Here is a 16,773-nt window from a genome sequence, read left to right on the forward strand (position 1 = left end):
TTTTCCATAAACAGGAAAAACAAAGACTGTGTCCTATTAGGGGACTTCAATATTGATGTCTCCAGAGATGATGTTGTAAAGAGTGACTTCATTAACACCTTACATTCATCATCTTTTTTTTGTACCATAAATCAGTTTACCAGAGTAACGCATTCTACTAGGTCAGCTATTGACAATATCATCACAAACATTCGAAACACTAGGCTAGAGTCTGGAGTTGTGTTATCTGACATTACTGATCATTTCCCAATTGTATTATTTTTAGATCTTGCCAGTAAAACTAATTTATCACAGCGAAAAACAAAAACTAAAGTACTAAATGAGAGAACTTTGAAACAACTGAGTGAAAGCTTACAGGCTAAAACATGGGAAGCAGTCTATGACTGTAATGATCCTGACACGGCATATGACAACTTTATAAATGAGATCACAAACTCCATTTATTGTACCATCCCAGAAAAGGATGTCGTATACAGCACAACTGGTAGACAGTTCATCACAAACTTACGAAGCTCGTACACTGCTGGTGAGGATGAAATTTGTAATAAAATTCTGAAAGCCATTGCACTTGATATCATGGAGCCACTTACTTATTGTATTAATCTTTCTTTGTTATCTGGAATTGTGCCGAAAAGAGCAAAAATTGCAAGAATTATACCAGTATTTAAATCTGGGGATAAAAATGACTTGAGTAATTATCGTCCCATATCAATCTTGCCTACAATCTCTAAGGTTTTAGAAAGAGTACTGTACAACAGGTTAAATAGCTACCTTGATAAGCTAAATATTATTGCTTCATCCCAATATGGTTTTAGGAAAAAAAGTACTACATGCATGGCTGTACTTGATCTGATTGAAAGGATCAATGATAAAGGCAACAGTGGTATTGGTATTTTCTTAGATTTATCTAAAGCATTTGATACTATTGATTATGAAATCTTATTGAATAAATTACATCATTATGGAATTAAAGGAATAGCACTTAACTGGTTCACAAGTTATTTATTTGGTAGACAGCAATATGTAAATATTAATGAACAATTTTCCTTAAGTAAACCCATCAAATGTGGAGTTCCCCAGGGATCCATTTTGGGCCCTCTCCTCTTTATATTATACATAAATGACTTTGAAAATTCCACTAGGGTTTTACGCAAGGTTTTATTTGCTGATGACACAAATTTATTTATGTCACATAAGAATCTAGATGAATTGGAAGAAACAATAAATAGCGAGTTAAGAAATGTAGATTTTTGGTTTCTGTGTAATAAATTATCTCTTAACATCATTAAGACAAACTACATTGTGTTTCATTCCAACAAAAATCAAATGGTAAACAAGCATGTCTGTCTTAAAATAAATGAACAAATTATTGAAAGAGTTAACACCACTAAATTTCTCGGAGTGTTTATCGATGAATGTTTACATTTCAAATGCCATATTGATCAGTTAATAAAAAAATGATCTAAATACGTTGGATTGTTTTTTTAAAGTAAGACACTTTCTCCCACAGTCACCACTTCTCACCTTATATAAAACCTTGTATGAGCCCCATTTAACCTTTGTAATGTCATATGGCGTAACACTTTTACCAGCTACCTGAAAAAAATACAGACTTTACAGAAAAAAATGATACGGGTAATAACATGGTCTGAGTCCTTTACCCCCTCTCGTCCTCGGTTTCGTCGCCTTGGTTTATTAAGGCTTTCTGAATATAATGTCTTTCATAATGCTTGTATGATATTCCAGGTCATTCATAAGTTAAATTTCCGATTATGTGAGCTTGTTCCAATCAGTCGTCCCCAGCACACATATGACACAACGGAAAACATTTAATTACTGGCAAAATACGACGATTAAAATGTACGAGCCTGAGTGTAGTTTGTAGGGGACCGCAGATTTGGAATGAGTTTGAGGAAAATTTGAAATTGTTGCATTCTGTCTCCATTTTTAAGAAAAATCTCAAGGAAAATTTGCTCATAACATATGATTGTTGAACATTCCGCAATGTGTTATACTTGTGCTGGGATCGTGTGTTTGTTTGTAGTGTTTGTTTTGTTGTATTTATATTGTTTGTAGTGTTTGTTTTTCTGTTGTATTTATATTTTTTGCTTATTTTGTGTCTATGGTATATTGAGTTTTTTTATATGTTGTATGTTATGATATCGGGCCCCCTCCTAAAAGCTTTTAGTAGCTTCTTTGGGGTTCCCCATTTCACATGATCTACATATGACCATTGTTTATTTCTGTAATTGTGTTTTATGATACAATGTTGACATGTGAAATAAACGAAACGGAACTTTTACCGTTGTTCAAGGATATTTTTTGTGGGTAAAATCCAGTCATTTCAATAGAAATCCACAGGATTGGGAATTTTGGCCTAAGATGTGCTCATGTTGATTTTGCAGCAGGTTTAAGTTGGTCACGCAAATTATTTTTGGGGTTGTTTGGACTGCAAGTTTACTCAAAATATCTTCTTTTGTGTTCCACAGAAGAACATTATATTTGGAACAAAACCAGGGATGAGTAAATGACTTTTATTTTTTTATTTTTTGTGAACCATTCCAATAAATATGCATTTATGTGCGAGTTACGGAGAGGATGTGATGCGTCTTCCTCAGAGGCATAGATCAGAGAGCTGCCCCTCAATGTCAGAAACACTGTTTTTTGCCATGGCAACATATCCCTGTCAGTGGTGTGGTTGTTAGGGAAACCAGACAGTCGATGCAAATAAGAAGTCAAATACTTGTTATTCACATGCTGTATGTATTGGGTGATCTGTTCTGTAAACAGATTTGTTCATTAATACATCAAGTCAAATGTGCTGATTATCTCAATTATGTTTAATCTCCACTGACATTTGATTTATATCACTAGACACAACATTTTGAAGACACATATCCACAATGTCTTTATGTGCGCCAGAACAACTGTTTGAATGAATCACTAAATGCAAAGTCTATATACTGAGTTCTCTCCCATCTCTCTATCAAAAGATAGATTGTTTGACAAAAACTGCTCTTAAATCATCAGAGAGCAAAGACAGAAAATTCCAAGAGCTCCCTGAATCAAGCGTGAACACAACACAGCAGAAAACTGGATGCCTCACATTCACACCTGCTTTCACAGACGTGATTAACTGAAGCCACCACTGTTCTAACACCAATGTTCTGAGACACGCCACAGTGCACTTTTCATCTGCCTATCTGGACTGTAACACACCCCCTATTCATTCTGTGTCACAGACATTATGTGGAGAGCCCTGGGTGACTATCAGAAAGTCATTAAGCCCATTGTTTGCCACATAACTCCCACATAATAGTATAATGGCTTAATGTATGCTTAGATTTTACAGAATGAGGTCTGACCTGCTGCTGAACGAGGACTTGTTCTTATACTCACTAAATAGTAGTAGCAATGATTCTCTCTGACTTTGTGAGGTGTTTCTATATTTGTTCCATTGTTACATGAAATATTCATTTTACTCTAGAGTTCATTAAATTATTTAAACAGTTTTCTCTTTCCATACCTGTCAGTCTTTACACATACTTTATCTCCGTCCTTTAACATTACCGCATGCATTCTCTCTGTCTCTCTCTCTCTCTCTCTCTCTCTGTCTCTCTCTCTCTCTGTCTCTCTCTCTCTCTCTGGACTATGAAACAGAAAAAGATTTTAAAAAAACACTATTAAGATGCTTATTTAGACACCTTTGGTTTGAATGTAGGTCAACAGTATTTTTTTACAGAGGAAGTTTTGTCTTCAAACCAAAATATCTGTTTCAGAGGATGTGCTGGTGGCATCATTTAGCAAAGTAAGAAAAACACGTGAGTGCGATGTTTCTCATTTGAAAAATTGCTTCGGATAAAAGTTAGTGTTAAATTAATAAATGTAATGTACAAATGACAAGGGTCTATTGAAAATGTATGAAAAGAAATAAAAAATCACAGGTTCTCAAACATTTTAACAGCAAGGGCCCCTTTGTTCGAGAATATTCGAAGGCCCTCCTATCTAAACTGATATGTACCTTGGGTACTTCAGTTGTAATAAAAACAAGTGAACTCAAAAATAAGATGTCAGTTTATATGCTGTATATGTTTATTTTAGGTGTTTTTTGGGATCAAATGAAATTTAAATCATTTTAATATTTAGCAGGCCCCTTCTGGAAGTTTGCAAAGGTTGAGAACCACTGATCTAAAGACATCATCTGTGCGCCATTTTCACTTTTCCAGTATAAATATAACTGAGAAAGAAACCGTTGGTGAAATGTTGTACATGACATGTCCAAAGGAGTAAGAACATCTTCGCATATGGACCTTTAAGATCCATCTGTAACATACACAGCAAGTTTATCTGGAAGTATAAATGTATTGTCTGCCAGAGGGCAGGTTTTGCACACAGTTTGAGGGCTTCGTCTCGAGTGTTTGAGTCTATGTGTGTGCGTGTGCAAATGTATAACCCTGTAAAGCATTTGCTAGCTCCTCTGTGTCCATGGCGGAAGAAGCTCCCCATATGCTGTGGTAACTCTTTGGCTCATGCTGACCAGATTAACAGATTTTCAGAATTGAAGGCTGGTCAAGACCCAGAAAAACATTGAGCCCATCATTCAAATTAAGCCCTGTTGATGTGTGTGTTTAGGGCCATTACTAGAATGGGGCACAGAATCTCCCTTGCAAAACACATGCTTGCTGGTCTAATGCAAACACTATGGTTTCGGACACCTGGTGCATGTTCCACATGCAAGAATATTAATGAAGACTATATTCCTTGATGAAATATAGAGAAGAAAAAGGACTGAGAGAGGAACATACTGGACCAGCTGAGAGAGGAGAAAGAGAAGAATAGGCTAGTGTCAATCTGAAAACTTACGAGCTCAACACCATCATGTCTAATTGAGAGAGAAAGAGGGCTTGAGCAAGAGAGTTGATGGCATCTCTAAGGTAAGATTATATTGCACTGTTGAGATTGGTTTGAGGACTGTCATTGATATACACACACAAATCCTCAAGCTATCTATTGGCATCCTCTGTGCAGGGGTTAATTGATCCCACAGCACTGATACCACAAAGACTGGCAAGCATCAGACGTGCTCTAACAAGAAAGCAGAGGGGTTATGAGGGAAGAGATAAAACGTGAGGTGGAGAGTGAGAAAGCTAATGAAAAAATGCAGGGGGAAAGGAAGGAAAGACGCAGGAAGACAATTCAGACTGGACCGTTTGCCCAAATTACCCCAGACTCATTCAGACACAACATATCAACATGCAAGCAAAGGGAGATGTATGGAGTGATTTGTCGGAAGAGAGATGATGTCAGGAATAATTTACATTTATGAATATTTATAAAGGCATAGACATATCAGTTCTGTATACTTGTACTGTAAAAAAAATGGTTTAGCAATTATAGTCTTTTATTTTTGTAAAAATAGTTCAAACATGTTGATTGGTTAACTGCAAGTTATCTTTTAATACACGGAGACTTAGTTAACGATAGTTTTATACTAAACGACATATTATCCTTGTAGTTATCAGTACATTTTAAGGTAAAAATATGGACAGCACTTTATTTTACAGTGTTGTCACCATGTACATACTTTATAGTAATTGCAATAACTGGGTACTAACCCTAAACCATACTCCTAAACCTAACCTTAACCCATGTAGTTACCTTATATTACCCAGTACTTTCTTAAGGAAAGTACACTGTAAATGCACATACTTTAAAATAAAGTGCAACCAAAACATGATTTTTGAAGTGATTTACGTAGATTGGTATATAAATATTATAACACTTAAGGTTAAAATATACAAGCACATATACACTACCAGTCAAAAGTTTTGGATCGGTAAGATTTTGAATGTTTTTAAAAGTCTCTTCTGCTCACCAAGGCTGCATTTATTTGATTAAAAATACAAAAAATAAATAAATAAATAATAATATTTTGAAATATTATTACAATTTAAAACAGCTGTTTTCTATGTGAATATATAGTAAAGTGCAATGTATCCCTATGATCAAAGCTGAATTTTCAGCATCATTACTCCAGTCTTCAGTGTCACATGATCCTTCAGAAATCATTATAATATGCTGATTTGATGCTCAAGAAACATTTCTCATTATTATCAATGTTGAAAACAGTTATTTACATTTTTATTTCAGGATTCTTTGATGAATAGAAAGTTAATAATGATAATGAATGTTTCTTGATCAGCAACGCATATAAGAATGATTTCTGAAGGATCATGTGACACTGAAGACTGGAGTAATGACGCTGAAAATTCAGCTTTGATCACAGGAATATATTACATTTTAAAATATATTAAAATAGAGAACAGTTATTTTAAATTGACATAATATTTCACAATATTACCTTTTTTTGTTGTTGTTGTTTAATCAAATAAATGCAACCTTGGTCAGCAGAAGAGACTTCTTTTTTAAAACATTAAAAATCTTACAGATCCAAAACTTTTGAACAGCAGTGTATGTCATCCTGTAATACCGGAAACATTGTCACATTTTATTACAGTGAATTTCTGGCATAATTTTTTTGTCTTTTTAGACATGCTTGTAAAATGTGTCAAAAGGAGAGATTTAAACTTACCAATATTGCAAGAGTAATTTGTGGCTTATATATACACACAAACTTAAGACTGATGTTAGTGATAGTGATAATGGCAGATATCAAATCATTTCAATATGTGAATATTTGATTTGTGTTAGGTCAGGTATAACAAAAAGCATTCCATTTAAATGGCACACTGTACATTCATCCAGTTAGCACACAGAAGTGAGACAGAAGAGAAAAGTTCAGAAAAGAGAGGTAGACGTTGTTAACATTCAGCAATCTTGACAGCAGTGCGAGACAATGAAGACTCTACATTCACCTCCAGACATTGTCACTTCTTTGACTGTTCTGTATATTGTATGTGAGGGAAACAGCGGCCTACAAAGTGCATTCAGATTTTGTTTTGGTCTTCTCCATATATTAATCATTGAATACCTACAGATGATCAAAGTATAGCTTGGAGGTTTTAAAGTTTCCATATTGGCCGTCATCAATTGCTTTTTCTGCATCGTGTACACTGAAAGATTTGTTCAGGCAAGTTCTCACTTTGTGACTGGTTTTTGCTTCTTAATTTTAAAAATGAATACATTTAGCTAATTCAAAAGAGAATTTTGTCTTAGACATATAATGTTCCGCATTGCCGTATTTATAAGAGTTTGATTTAAAAAAAAAAATGTCAAAGCTAAAGAAGAGAAAAGATATAAATATCTTTAATACACATAAAAAATACCCTTTTTTACATAATTGTGGTTACACCTGAAAGCTCATTACTTCCAATTAGCCACAGGCAAATATGAGTTCAGCAGATGCTCTTATACTCCTCATTAAAACCAGCTGTTTGGCCTCATTGTTTGTGCTAAGCTTTGGCCGCACAACATTCACAGAGCTGCAAACATTCCCACACGCACAAACAAGCGCCCTTGAACATATGCTAGGAACAGAGAAGCAGTAGCTCCAGAGCTGCAGGTCCAGCAAGCAGAAAGCCCCTGATTAACAAACCAACACTAATTAAATCACAGACTGCTAAATCATGCCCGGTCAACTGCTCAAATATGAGCACATTCCACTAAACTCCTCATCTTCCCTGCAGTTTCTCCTAACTGAGCTGCCAGTTTTAAATCCCCAAAATGAGAAAGTGAATGAGTTGGGATTACATGGGTAATGCAAGCAGATGAAGTAAAGTAGAGCACAATCTCCAACTCAAAAGGATTAAATCACCCCGGATTCGTGCCTAAAGTCAATTTGATGCATGGGGATCACCTGGAAATTCAAAGGTCTTCACCAATTAAAGGTGGATAGAGAAGTATGATATTCATTTGGTAAAAGGACCCATGTGAGCTTACCAAATTCCCTCCTTCTTTCCCTCCTCATACACACAAATACCTAAATTGCTGGGTATTGACTGAATGACCTGTATAAATGGAGATGAATTATTTAAAGCCAAAGGAGGTATGCAGAAGAAAACCATGATTGGATGAACAAAGGAATATGCACAACCAGTTAAAATGTAAAACTTGAACTTAATTGCAAAATTGCTGCCATGCAGTGATTAGTTAATTGCACTTATTTTGACAACTTTGAATTTAATTACTGATTAAGAAAATCCAATTAAAACTAAAATGATGACCAAAATTATAGTTACAAGTAAAATGGATGCAAAGATGCTGTTGATGATAAAAAAAAAAAAAAAAACATTTGCACAATTCGCAGTAAATCCCACTAATGTGAAAATTCACAGTTTACAAATTATAGAATAATTTGATGTAATTTGCTGCATTTATCACCTAGGTGTGTATGAATACATTTCTGCGTCACAACAATGCAAGTGAACGCTTTCATTCGAGCAGCACCCGCGCTTTCATCTGCGCCTTGGCTCGTGACAATTACACGTCAGACTTTACCGTGAGTGACAATTAAACTTTGATTCCTGTGAACTTTGAGCATCTGTAATGAGGGAAGCTTAATATGACATGCTCAATCTGAGGGGAGGAGAGGAGGATTTAGGTACATGGAGGCGCGTGTCATTTTCAGGTGTTCAGGTGAAATCTGCCAGCACGCGCTGGGGACACTGTCACGTACTGTACAGGTGGGAAGGGGACCAGGGCACATAGTCGTGTTGTACAGATATTTGGATTAGTCACGGCGCACTCACCTCGCTTATCTTGCACTTTTACAGTTATCTCCACTAGCGGCTGCGTCTCACGGTCGAGCCGCCTCGAAATAACCAAATCTCCGCTGTCCCGACTCACGGTGACGGGAGAGTTATCCGCGTCCGGGTGAATCAGCTCAAAACTGGCGGATTGAAACCTCACCGGGTGCAGATTCATTATGACTGAGCCAATACTCGCGTCTTCAGACACGGTGATGAGCACCGGCTCCGGCACGGAGCGGGACTTTCTCGAGAGTCCGTTATCGAGCTGAGGAAGGGCTGGCCATTGGCGCGGACTGATCTCTATATCCATATTCAGACTGGTCCGAGCGGGCCAGCCGTGGTCTCGTGCAAACACGCTGAACTTTATGGGCTGCGCGAGACCGAGAATCGAGTCCACGAGGAGGATGTCGCCGGTTTTGGGCACTACATAGAAACTGCCGTTTCTCGGGAGCGCGTAGTATATGAGCTCGGCGTTTTTGCCACTGTCAATATCCTCCGCTTTCACCGTGTACACCACCGACCTCAGGGCCGTGGCGTCGTCCAAAGTTATTTTCACGTCTGCATGTTGGAAAGTGGGCTCGTGGTCGTTCGTGTCAAGCACGTCCACTTTAATAGAAGCAACTTCGGCCACGACGCGTTCGGCTGAAGCGCAGCTCTGACAGCACAGCGCGACGCTCAGGAAATATTCAGCGCGCTCTTCTCGGTCGAGAACGTTAGAGGTTTTCAATAATATGTGTCCTCGCTTGTGGTGGGCAAATACGTGAAAATCTTCACTCCTGTCCCCCAGGAGTTTTAGGTGCATCCCGGACTTGGAGCACCATCTCTGCGGGTCGATGCGCTTCACCGGGATACTCAGTCCGTTCACTTTTGAGCCAGGTGGAGAGTTTTCAAACACATGCCCGTGAAAGAAAGGTATTCGTTCGTCGGTCTTATTTCCCAACACAAAAGTCACACAATATGGCAACAAAATAGTCCAAAACATGATTGTAAGTTTACAGCACTCTTCCTGATCTCAAGCGACAGTGTTCAGATAGCAGAACATGATGCATGAATTCCCTGCTCATTCGTTGGACACTGACTGATCCCTCCAGAGTCTGAGCAGCAGAACTTTACCAGCCGTCGCCTCGCGCTTCAGCAACGATCTGCTCGGGCGCGCGCTTGAGCTCGCGGAGTTTCAGAGAGCAGCACTACTGTGATGGACAGCGCCACGCGCGAGGGGGCGGGGCTTTGGACTAGACAGGGATTCCTCTAGGGACTCTTCCCAATAGGATTAGGTATTTAGGCAACAACAAACAAACACTAAATGTTAGGCTAAAGAATGACCATACCATTATACCAGACGATGCTCACACAAAGTTAAATATTCTGCTAAATTCCTCTTTGGCTTTCATAAGGTTAATCTGCAACACACTAATTTAGGAAACACTGAGCAAATGTATGTTCCTCAGTTGGTGGCATGTATATGTAATGCTCAACATACAAACCAAACCTAATGCTCAACATACAAACCATTATTGAGAAGGCACATACAAGTTAACCTCACTAATGTTTTTTTAATCCATATTCGTATGTGCTGAGCTGTAAAATTGTTAATTATTGTTAAATAATGTTAACTGTATTCATTTCAGACCAACAAAGTCATGTAAAATCAACTCCTCTAAAATCCACCAACATTTAAAGGAGAACTCCGGTCAATTTTAACATTGAGCTCATTTTTTTGTAAATTTGGAATGCTGTCAATACAGAGATAGGGTTAGCATAGGTTATCACGCGCATGAACTCGACAATCAACTACTGTGGACTTCGACCGAAAACAGGAAGAAAATACAGGTATGTGCGCTGGCTGAATTAACATCACTTTTATTAATATCTTTCACATCTACTGCAGTCAGATTCACCCGTGTTCACTCTGAAGGAATCACTCACATGACCTGGGCACTTGTAATGACACATCAAGGATGTTAAGAGGCTAAAAGCAGGTTTAAAACTTGCCCCATTGAAGTCAACAGGGTGCAAATTTTAAAAAAGGATAACACGGTGTAGGCAACACCGATTTTTGTCGTTGTTCTCTGTATTGACAGCACTCCAAATGTACAAAAAAATGAGCTCAATGTTAAAATTGACCGGAGTTCTCCTTTAACACCAACAGAAACTAAAGAGAAATGTTGCAAGCAATAAAAGGTAACAAAAAAAAAAAAAGAATCAACTTCATTTTAATTCTGCACACCTTCCTATTTTTTCTGTTTCTGTGATTGAGGAAAAAAAATAAAAATTATTATGAATACTATCCTTGCAAAAGTGTGTGGCAGATTTACAAATCTTTCCATAAACTTTATTTATATGTTATGTTTTCTAAGATTTATGTTGACTGCCAAAGTATTTGCACCTTACAAACAAGGTGCAAAAAGCCATTGTTTAACAAAATTATCAGAAAATAGTTGTTTGTTGGCATGTTGTCTTGCATATCACAAATATGACTAGCATTACATATATGGTGTAACTAGATAATATATAATACATAAAACAGCATATATAGTGTACATTTAAAATGTGTTTTGCAACGGGAGGATGAGCTCCACCAGCTCTTCACCCTTTTCAACTAAACATCTTACAGAGGTTTTTTTTTTTAAAACAATATTAAATATTGTGCTTTTTGAAACTGACTTGAATTGACTTGATATTTCCACATCTGTTATGTACTATCTGAACATGATACTGCATTAAATAGTTGAAAAATGATTTTCTTGTTCCAAATTGGTTACAGCAGACTGAATTCTTTATGCATTTGATTTTAATAAGGCCACACAAGCTGTCAGTTTTAATAGATATTTTTCTTCACAGTATTTCTGGCTTTGGTACCATTACTATTACTCTAAAATGTGAAAAATAGTAAGTCAAAACTTTACCATATGGTTCAATTTGTCAGCTGATCCATTATGGTTTCATGAGCTAACAATGTGTGTTAACCTTTTACATCATTCAGTAGTCACATTTATGGTTATTTGATGTTTGTTCATCATATATTTACTAAATATATTGTTGGAATATGACACAATCAATCAACTTGGTAACATATAGAACCTTACAGAACCAATAGTAATGATAAAGTGTCTAAATATTACACTGCTGACGTAAATTACTGTCTGAGTTGTCTTGAGATTGACATTAAGATTGACTATTGGTCAACTGACAAATATGTCACTATTTTTTGGAAGAGGTAATTCATTCTAAAGAAACAAATGTATACAGTGAAACACAGCTCTATAGTGAAGCCATGAAATAACGCTGGTCTGAGGCCCCGTTTACACGATGGGAAAACGCAGATATTACCCTGCGTTTTGGCCTGTCATTTACACGAAAACGCCGTTGTTATCCCAGAAAACGATTATTTCTAAAAACTCCGGCCAAAGTGGAGATTTCTGAAAACGCCGGTTATGTGTTGCCGTGTCAACTGGGAGAAACGGGGTTTTAGGTTCTCAAACGTCACATTATGCGCCAGAAAATGCTTACGTCATGAACCTCGCGCCATGTCTGTTGTTTTGAAAGGAACAGGAAGTCGCTCGTGCTATTCGTTGTTGTCGATTTTGAGGATTCTGATTGGCTTGCATGGCTTTATCCTTCTCCCTACACTGCGGCCCATAGGTTTGGCATAGTTATGATGGCGCTCGACTGTGTATTTATGCGGGTTGATGTAAACGACAACTTTTTTGAAAACGATGTTGTGTGCACGATGTTATTTTTGAAAACGTAGGGGGGGAAATATTCGTTTCTCTAAATACTCGGCTATGTGTAAATGTGGCCTGAAACGACATGCCGCTCCGGCCCCTCCAGAAACTACAAGAAGAAGTTGCGAAGGAGATGTTAATTGCCTTGCGCAGCGTCCTTTTTAATACGCATTGATTTTTTTTTCTCCCTCTCTGCCGTGTTAGGCTAGAGGCAATCTGTCTGTGGTGGTCTGCTTTCAAATTTCAATTAGAGATTTATCTCCTCCATTGCTCTGTAATAATATTAACCTGGCCCAACACTAAAGAAGGTGGATGTTATGAGCCGACACAAGCCCACAACGTTCCCCTCATCAACGACAGACACATGCCCATCGTGGCAGCCCTAGATAAGGAAATAAAAACAGCCAGTGGAATCAATACAAAAATATTTGATTCGAAGTTGGAAACATGCCATTTAGACTTATGAGCAAACACAATTTACCAACTGACAGATCTGTAAATTGTATTAGTGTAAAAATGGCACGTCAGCAGTGTAGTGTTGAATCGCTTGGCATGCATACATGCATACTTGGCATGTATCTGCATTTTAATAAACAGTTGACGCTCTGAGAAGTGACCGGGATGAAAACCGTGGGTCGAATATATAGAAGGAACATTAATACTTTAATAACTTAATTTATTTTAATGGGCTAATTAGCTAGTTGCATCCCGCTTCAATAAGAGATTTCACTCTTTGACATGATTGAGGAAGTTGCTTCACAATAGATTTGTAACTTAACCATGCTGTTTTGAATCTGAATACATCTATACACAACACTGATGTTGATAAATCACTGTGTGATGTAAAAGAACTTTAATGACAGGAAAGCAATATGGTCTGTAATGCAGAGATGTCACCCAAGGAGAGAGTGAGCGCCTGAAATTGAGAGCAGTGAGAGATGTGTCTTTCAAAGCTATACGGCGGAGTACAAAAGAGAGAGACGGACTTGCAGAAAGAGATACTGAGGGGGAAAAAATGCTGAAATTCAGTGTCACTCACTCACATACAGTCACTCTCTCACAGCACACACACACAAACTCACTGAAAATACACCTAAATGTGCTAAAAGAAAAAGAAATAGACTTAACTTGCTATAATTGGTTTTACATTTTTCTTTTGTAGGCTTTTTCCCAGTAATTATCTGCACAGGCTGACTTTTGGGAAACCTTGTCAAAAGTCCAGTGAATTGGGCAGTTAGCACATCTTTTGCAATGCACAGATGTAAGCAACTATATTGTATATTTTAATGGTCATGGTCAAGCCTGACAGGTCCACATACTCTGAAGTCTCCAGCGTTCTTCAAGCTGGTTCATTGAACTCCATTATAAGTGGATCAGTGGAAAGTCTCAGTCTTTGTTTCAGCAAGGGTAAATGCGAACACTTTTGTTTTCTGTGAGTGCACGTGTACATGGGCCATTCTACAGAACTGGTTCAAAGTCAGAGTTTCAAACGTCTTGAAAAAAATAGTCTTTTTCCACAAATGTTGTATGTATGCAGATTCTATAATATCCAAGGTACACATTTCTAATAATTGTGCAGTTAATTATCATATTGTATTTTCAGAAAGTTTTGGAATATTTTTCCTCTCCCCAAATTTGTCACTACCGAAACACAATAATAAATAATTTAATAAGGCGGCTTATATTGACCTATTAATAGTTTACATCTTCCTTGTAAATATATGTTTTGCTATTTAAAAAATAAATAAAAAAATTCACAGGTAAATCAATAACAATTTTAACAATATTTCAAGTGTCATTTATAAGATTTGTTGTATTTTGAACCCAATCTTTCTTTGTAAAAGGCATTAATTAATCATACTGATTTCAAAGTTAAGGATTCATTAGTTTGAATATACACTGAACCAAACACTATAATAGCATCTTAGTTGATTATTCAATATACTTTATTTTAGACCAAACATCCATGTTTCGGTCGTGACGGCACATTTTCAGCAGTGACAGTAATGTATTGGTAGCGACCACATCATATTACAGAATTTTAACTCACATATAAAACACTACTAAAACATACTAAGATACTAATGATTTGCATAACTGTACTAAAGTTTTGTTTATTTCCCCCAAATAAATGATTATGTGTTCCCTTTCAATGATGACATGTTTCGGTCATGACTGTTTCAGTAATGACAATTTTAGCTACTTTTGAGCCTAGTTCAAAGATGATAATCAGCACATGGTTACCGAGCACAGTTCTGAACAGTTGTACACACACAAAAACTCATTTTTATCGAATAACACTAAAAAAACATGGTGTCACAACCGAAACATCACCACATGTTTCGGTCATGACTGTTTCGGTAGTGACAATTTGAGATACTTTTGATGATAGCCAGATGATAGCCACTTTTGATGAAAGCCAGCACATGGTTACCTAGCACAGCTCTGAACAGTTGTACAAACATAAAAAATAAATTTTATGGAATAACAGCCAAAAAAGTTTGCTTAATTGCAGAGAAAAAGGTGTTTGGTAGTGACGTTCCTTAAAGTTACACACAGATTTTCAGATTTTTTAACACATTTCCCTCAAAATGATGGTACCAATCTATAATGAAAGAGAGGTTATGAGAGATGAATATTTCCTGATCAAAAATGTAGAGGTGTGGTTAAAATCAGTCAATATCATTTTCACAAGTTGAAATTTAGGGGTTAGGGTTCGGGACAGCCACCTCCTAACTGAAAGTACCCAATAAATGATGATTTTATATACATTATGCTTACTGATATTTTAAATATTATTGTGGGATTCAAAAGATAATAGAAGGATCTTTGTAAACATCTAAAATTTGAATACTTAAATGCTTTTTAAATGTGTTTTTTTTTTGGTTGTGGGACAGTAGTTTGCACCAATTCTGTAGAATGACTATATATTACTTTCTCATATTTGAATAAAAAAAAAGAAAAAAGTTTGTCCTCTGAAAGACAAAAGGTGCATTTAAAATCAGCAGCGGAACATGTTTTGAAATTGTTTTTAATAGTCAAAGGACTGAGTGGAGCACAAGACCCATGAACATATGGGACATAATTTGTGGGCATCATTATGAAATTTCAATATGGCACGCTAACCAAAATGCTGGGAAAACACAGAGTGGAGAAGGAGCCAAATTATACATTCTTGGCTCTGAAAATCTACCTTTTTTTCTTTTTTTTTAGACAAAGCATCAAATAATTGTTCTGATTTGAAACAATACTTTCATGGCACATTACCCTTGACTATCCCTGACATTCAATAACATTTGTTCTGTTATTGAGGAAAGCTCGTAAAAAATGTGTCAAAATGCGTGATAGAGTTTTACGTCTTTGCCCTTGGCTTCAATGGTTTTACAATAACAATTTGGCTTTGAGGCATAAAACCTAATGATCGGGTCTGTCATATTTGCATATGCAGAGAGGTGGGGGTTATTGCTTTCTATGAGATGGCGGTTACAGCGCATAATTAGAGAGTCTAGCAGTTAGGTTCCTCATCAGCAGCAGGGCCTCGGCAGCGGAGCAGAGTATTTTCTGTTAATGAGGCTTGTCACCGCTCGCTTTTACCCTCATCTCCTCTTCGCAGCTCACCCAAGACACTCCAGTATGTTGGCTTGGGTGTAATCAGCACACAATCATGCTCATTACATCCCTTACCAAAATAAACCTCCTCTAAATGTCCTCATCACATAACATTCCTTGCTGGTTGGGGAGGAGGAACTGTAGAAGCAGCAATAAAGAAGTCTATAACATCTGTAAGGTCATGTTAAGAAACAGAATCAGATGTATATCTCTGTCTTTACCTACTTATTTTAAGCAAAGTCCCTTTCAAGGAACGTCTGTTCACTAAGCAACCATATTTGCAGTGCCTCTGGGCAGCTTTTACAAGCCAAGTGCTATAAACTTGAATGGGGAAATCCTTAACTCTCAAAAACTGCTTGCCCACACTAACACTTAAATAAAATATTAAAAATCAGCAACAAAATCTGATATGAACTGTGCCATTAATGTTTCATAAAAGTTGATATTTCAGGTTGGTTCAAGGCAACGCACATGTGGAGCCCTAAGCTTAGGACACTGACTATTCCTATAGGAATTGAGCTTCTAAAGGCAGCTGCAGTGACGCAATGACTTTACCAACTGGCGACTGGCTCTTTTATTTAGAAAGTGGAACTTATTCCACCATAATGCGTATTGAACTTTCTCCCAATCATAGTAATATGAGTGGCACTGTCTCGGTGTAAGTAAAGTCTTTAAGGTCCTTAAATTATAAATCCCAATACATTCCAGTGTAAATTTGTACAGAGATTTTA

The 16,773-nt window shown here is 37.0% G+C and overlaps 1 protein-coding gene across 2 annotated transcripts in view; it reads right to left on the bottom strand.

The window, feature by feature from the left end:
• Window positions 1-16,773, bottom strand: part of LOC307155437 (neural-cadherin) — a 314,766-nt gene that overhangs the window by 257,071 nt on the left and 40,922 nt on the right. Inside the window, exon 1 of one of the 2 annotated variants that reach the window (XM_079866044.1) lies at window positions 8,709-9,832. The exons of the other annotated variant lie outside the window; for it this stretch is intronic. Coding sequence (XP_079722170.1) covers window positions 8,709-9,690 — 982 coding nt within the window. The 5' untranslated portion in view covers window positions 9,691-9,832. Of the gene's footprint in view, window positions 1-8,708; window positions 9,833-16,773 lie in introns of those variants that run through there. 2 annotated transcript variants of the gene reach the window in all.

This window comes from Squalius cephalus (assembly GCF_949319135.1).
Source record: "Squalius cephalus genome assembly, chromosome: 3".
NCBI lineage: Eukaryota > Metazoa > Chordata > Actinopteri > Cypriniformes > Leuciscidae > Squalius > Squalius cephalus.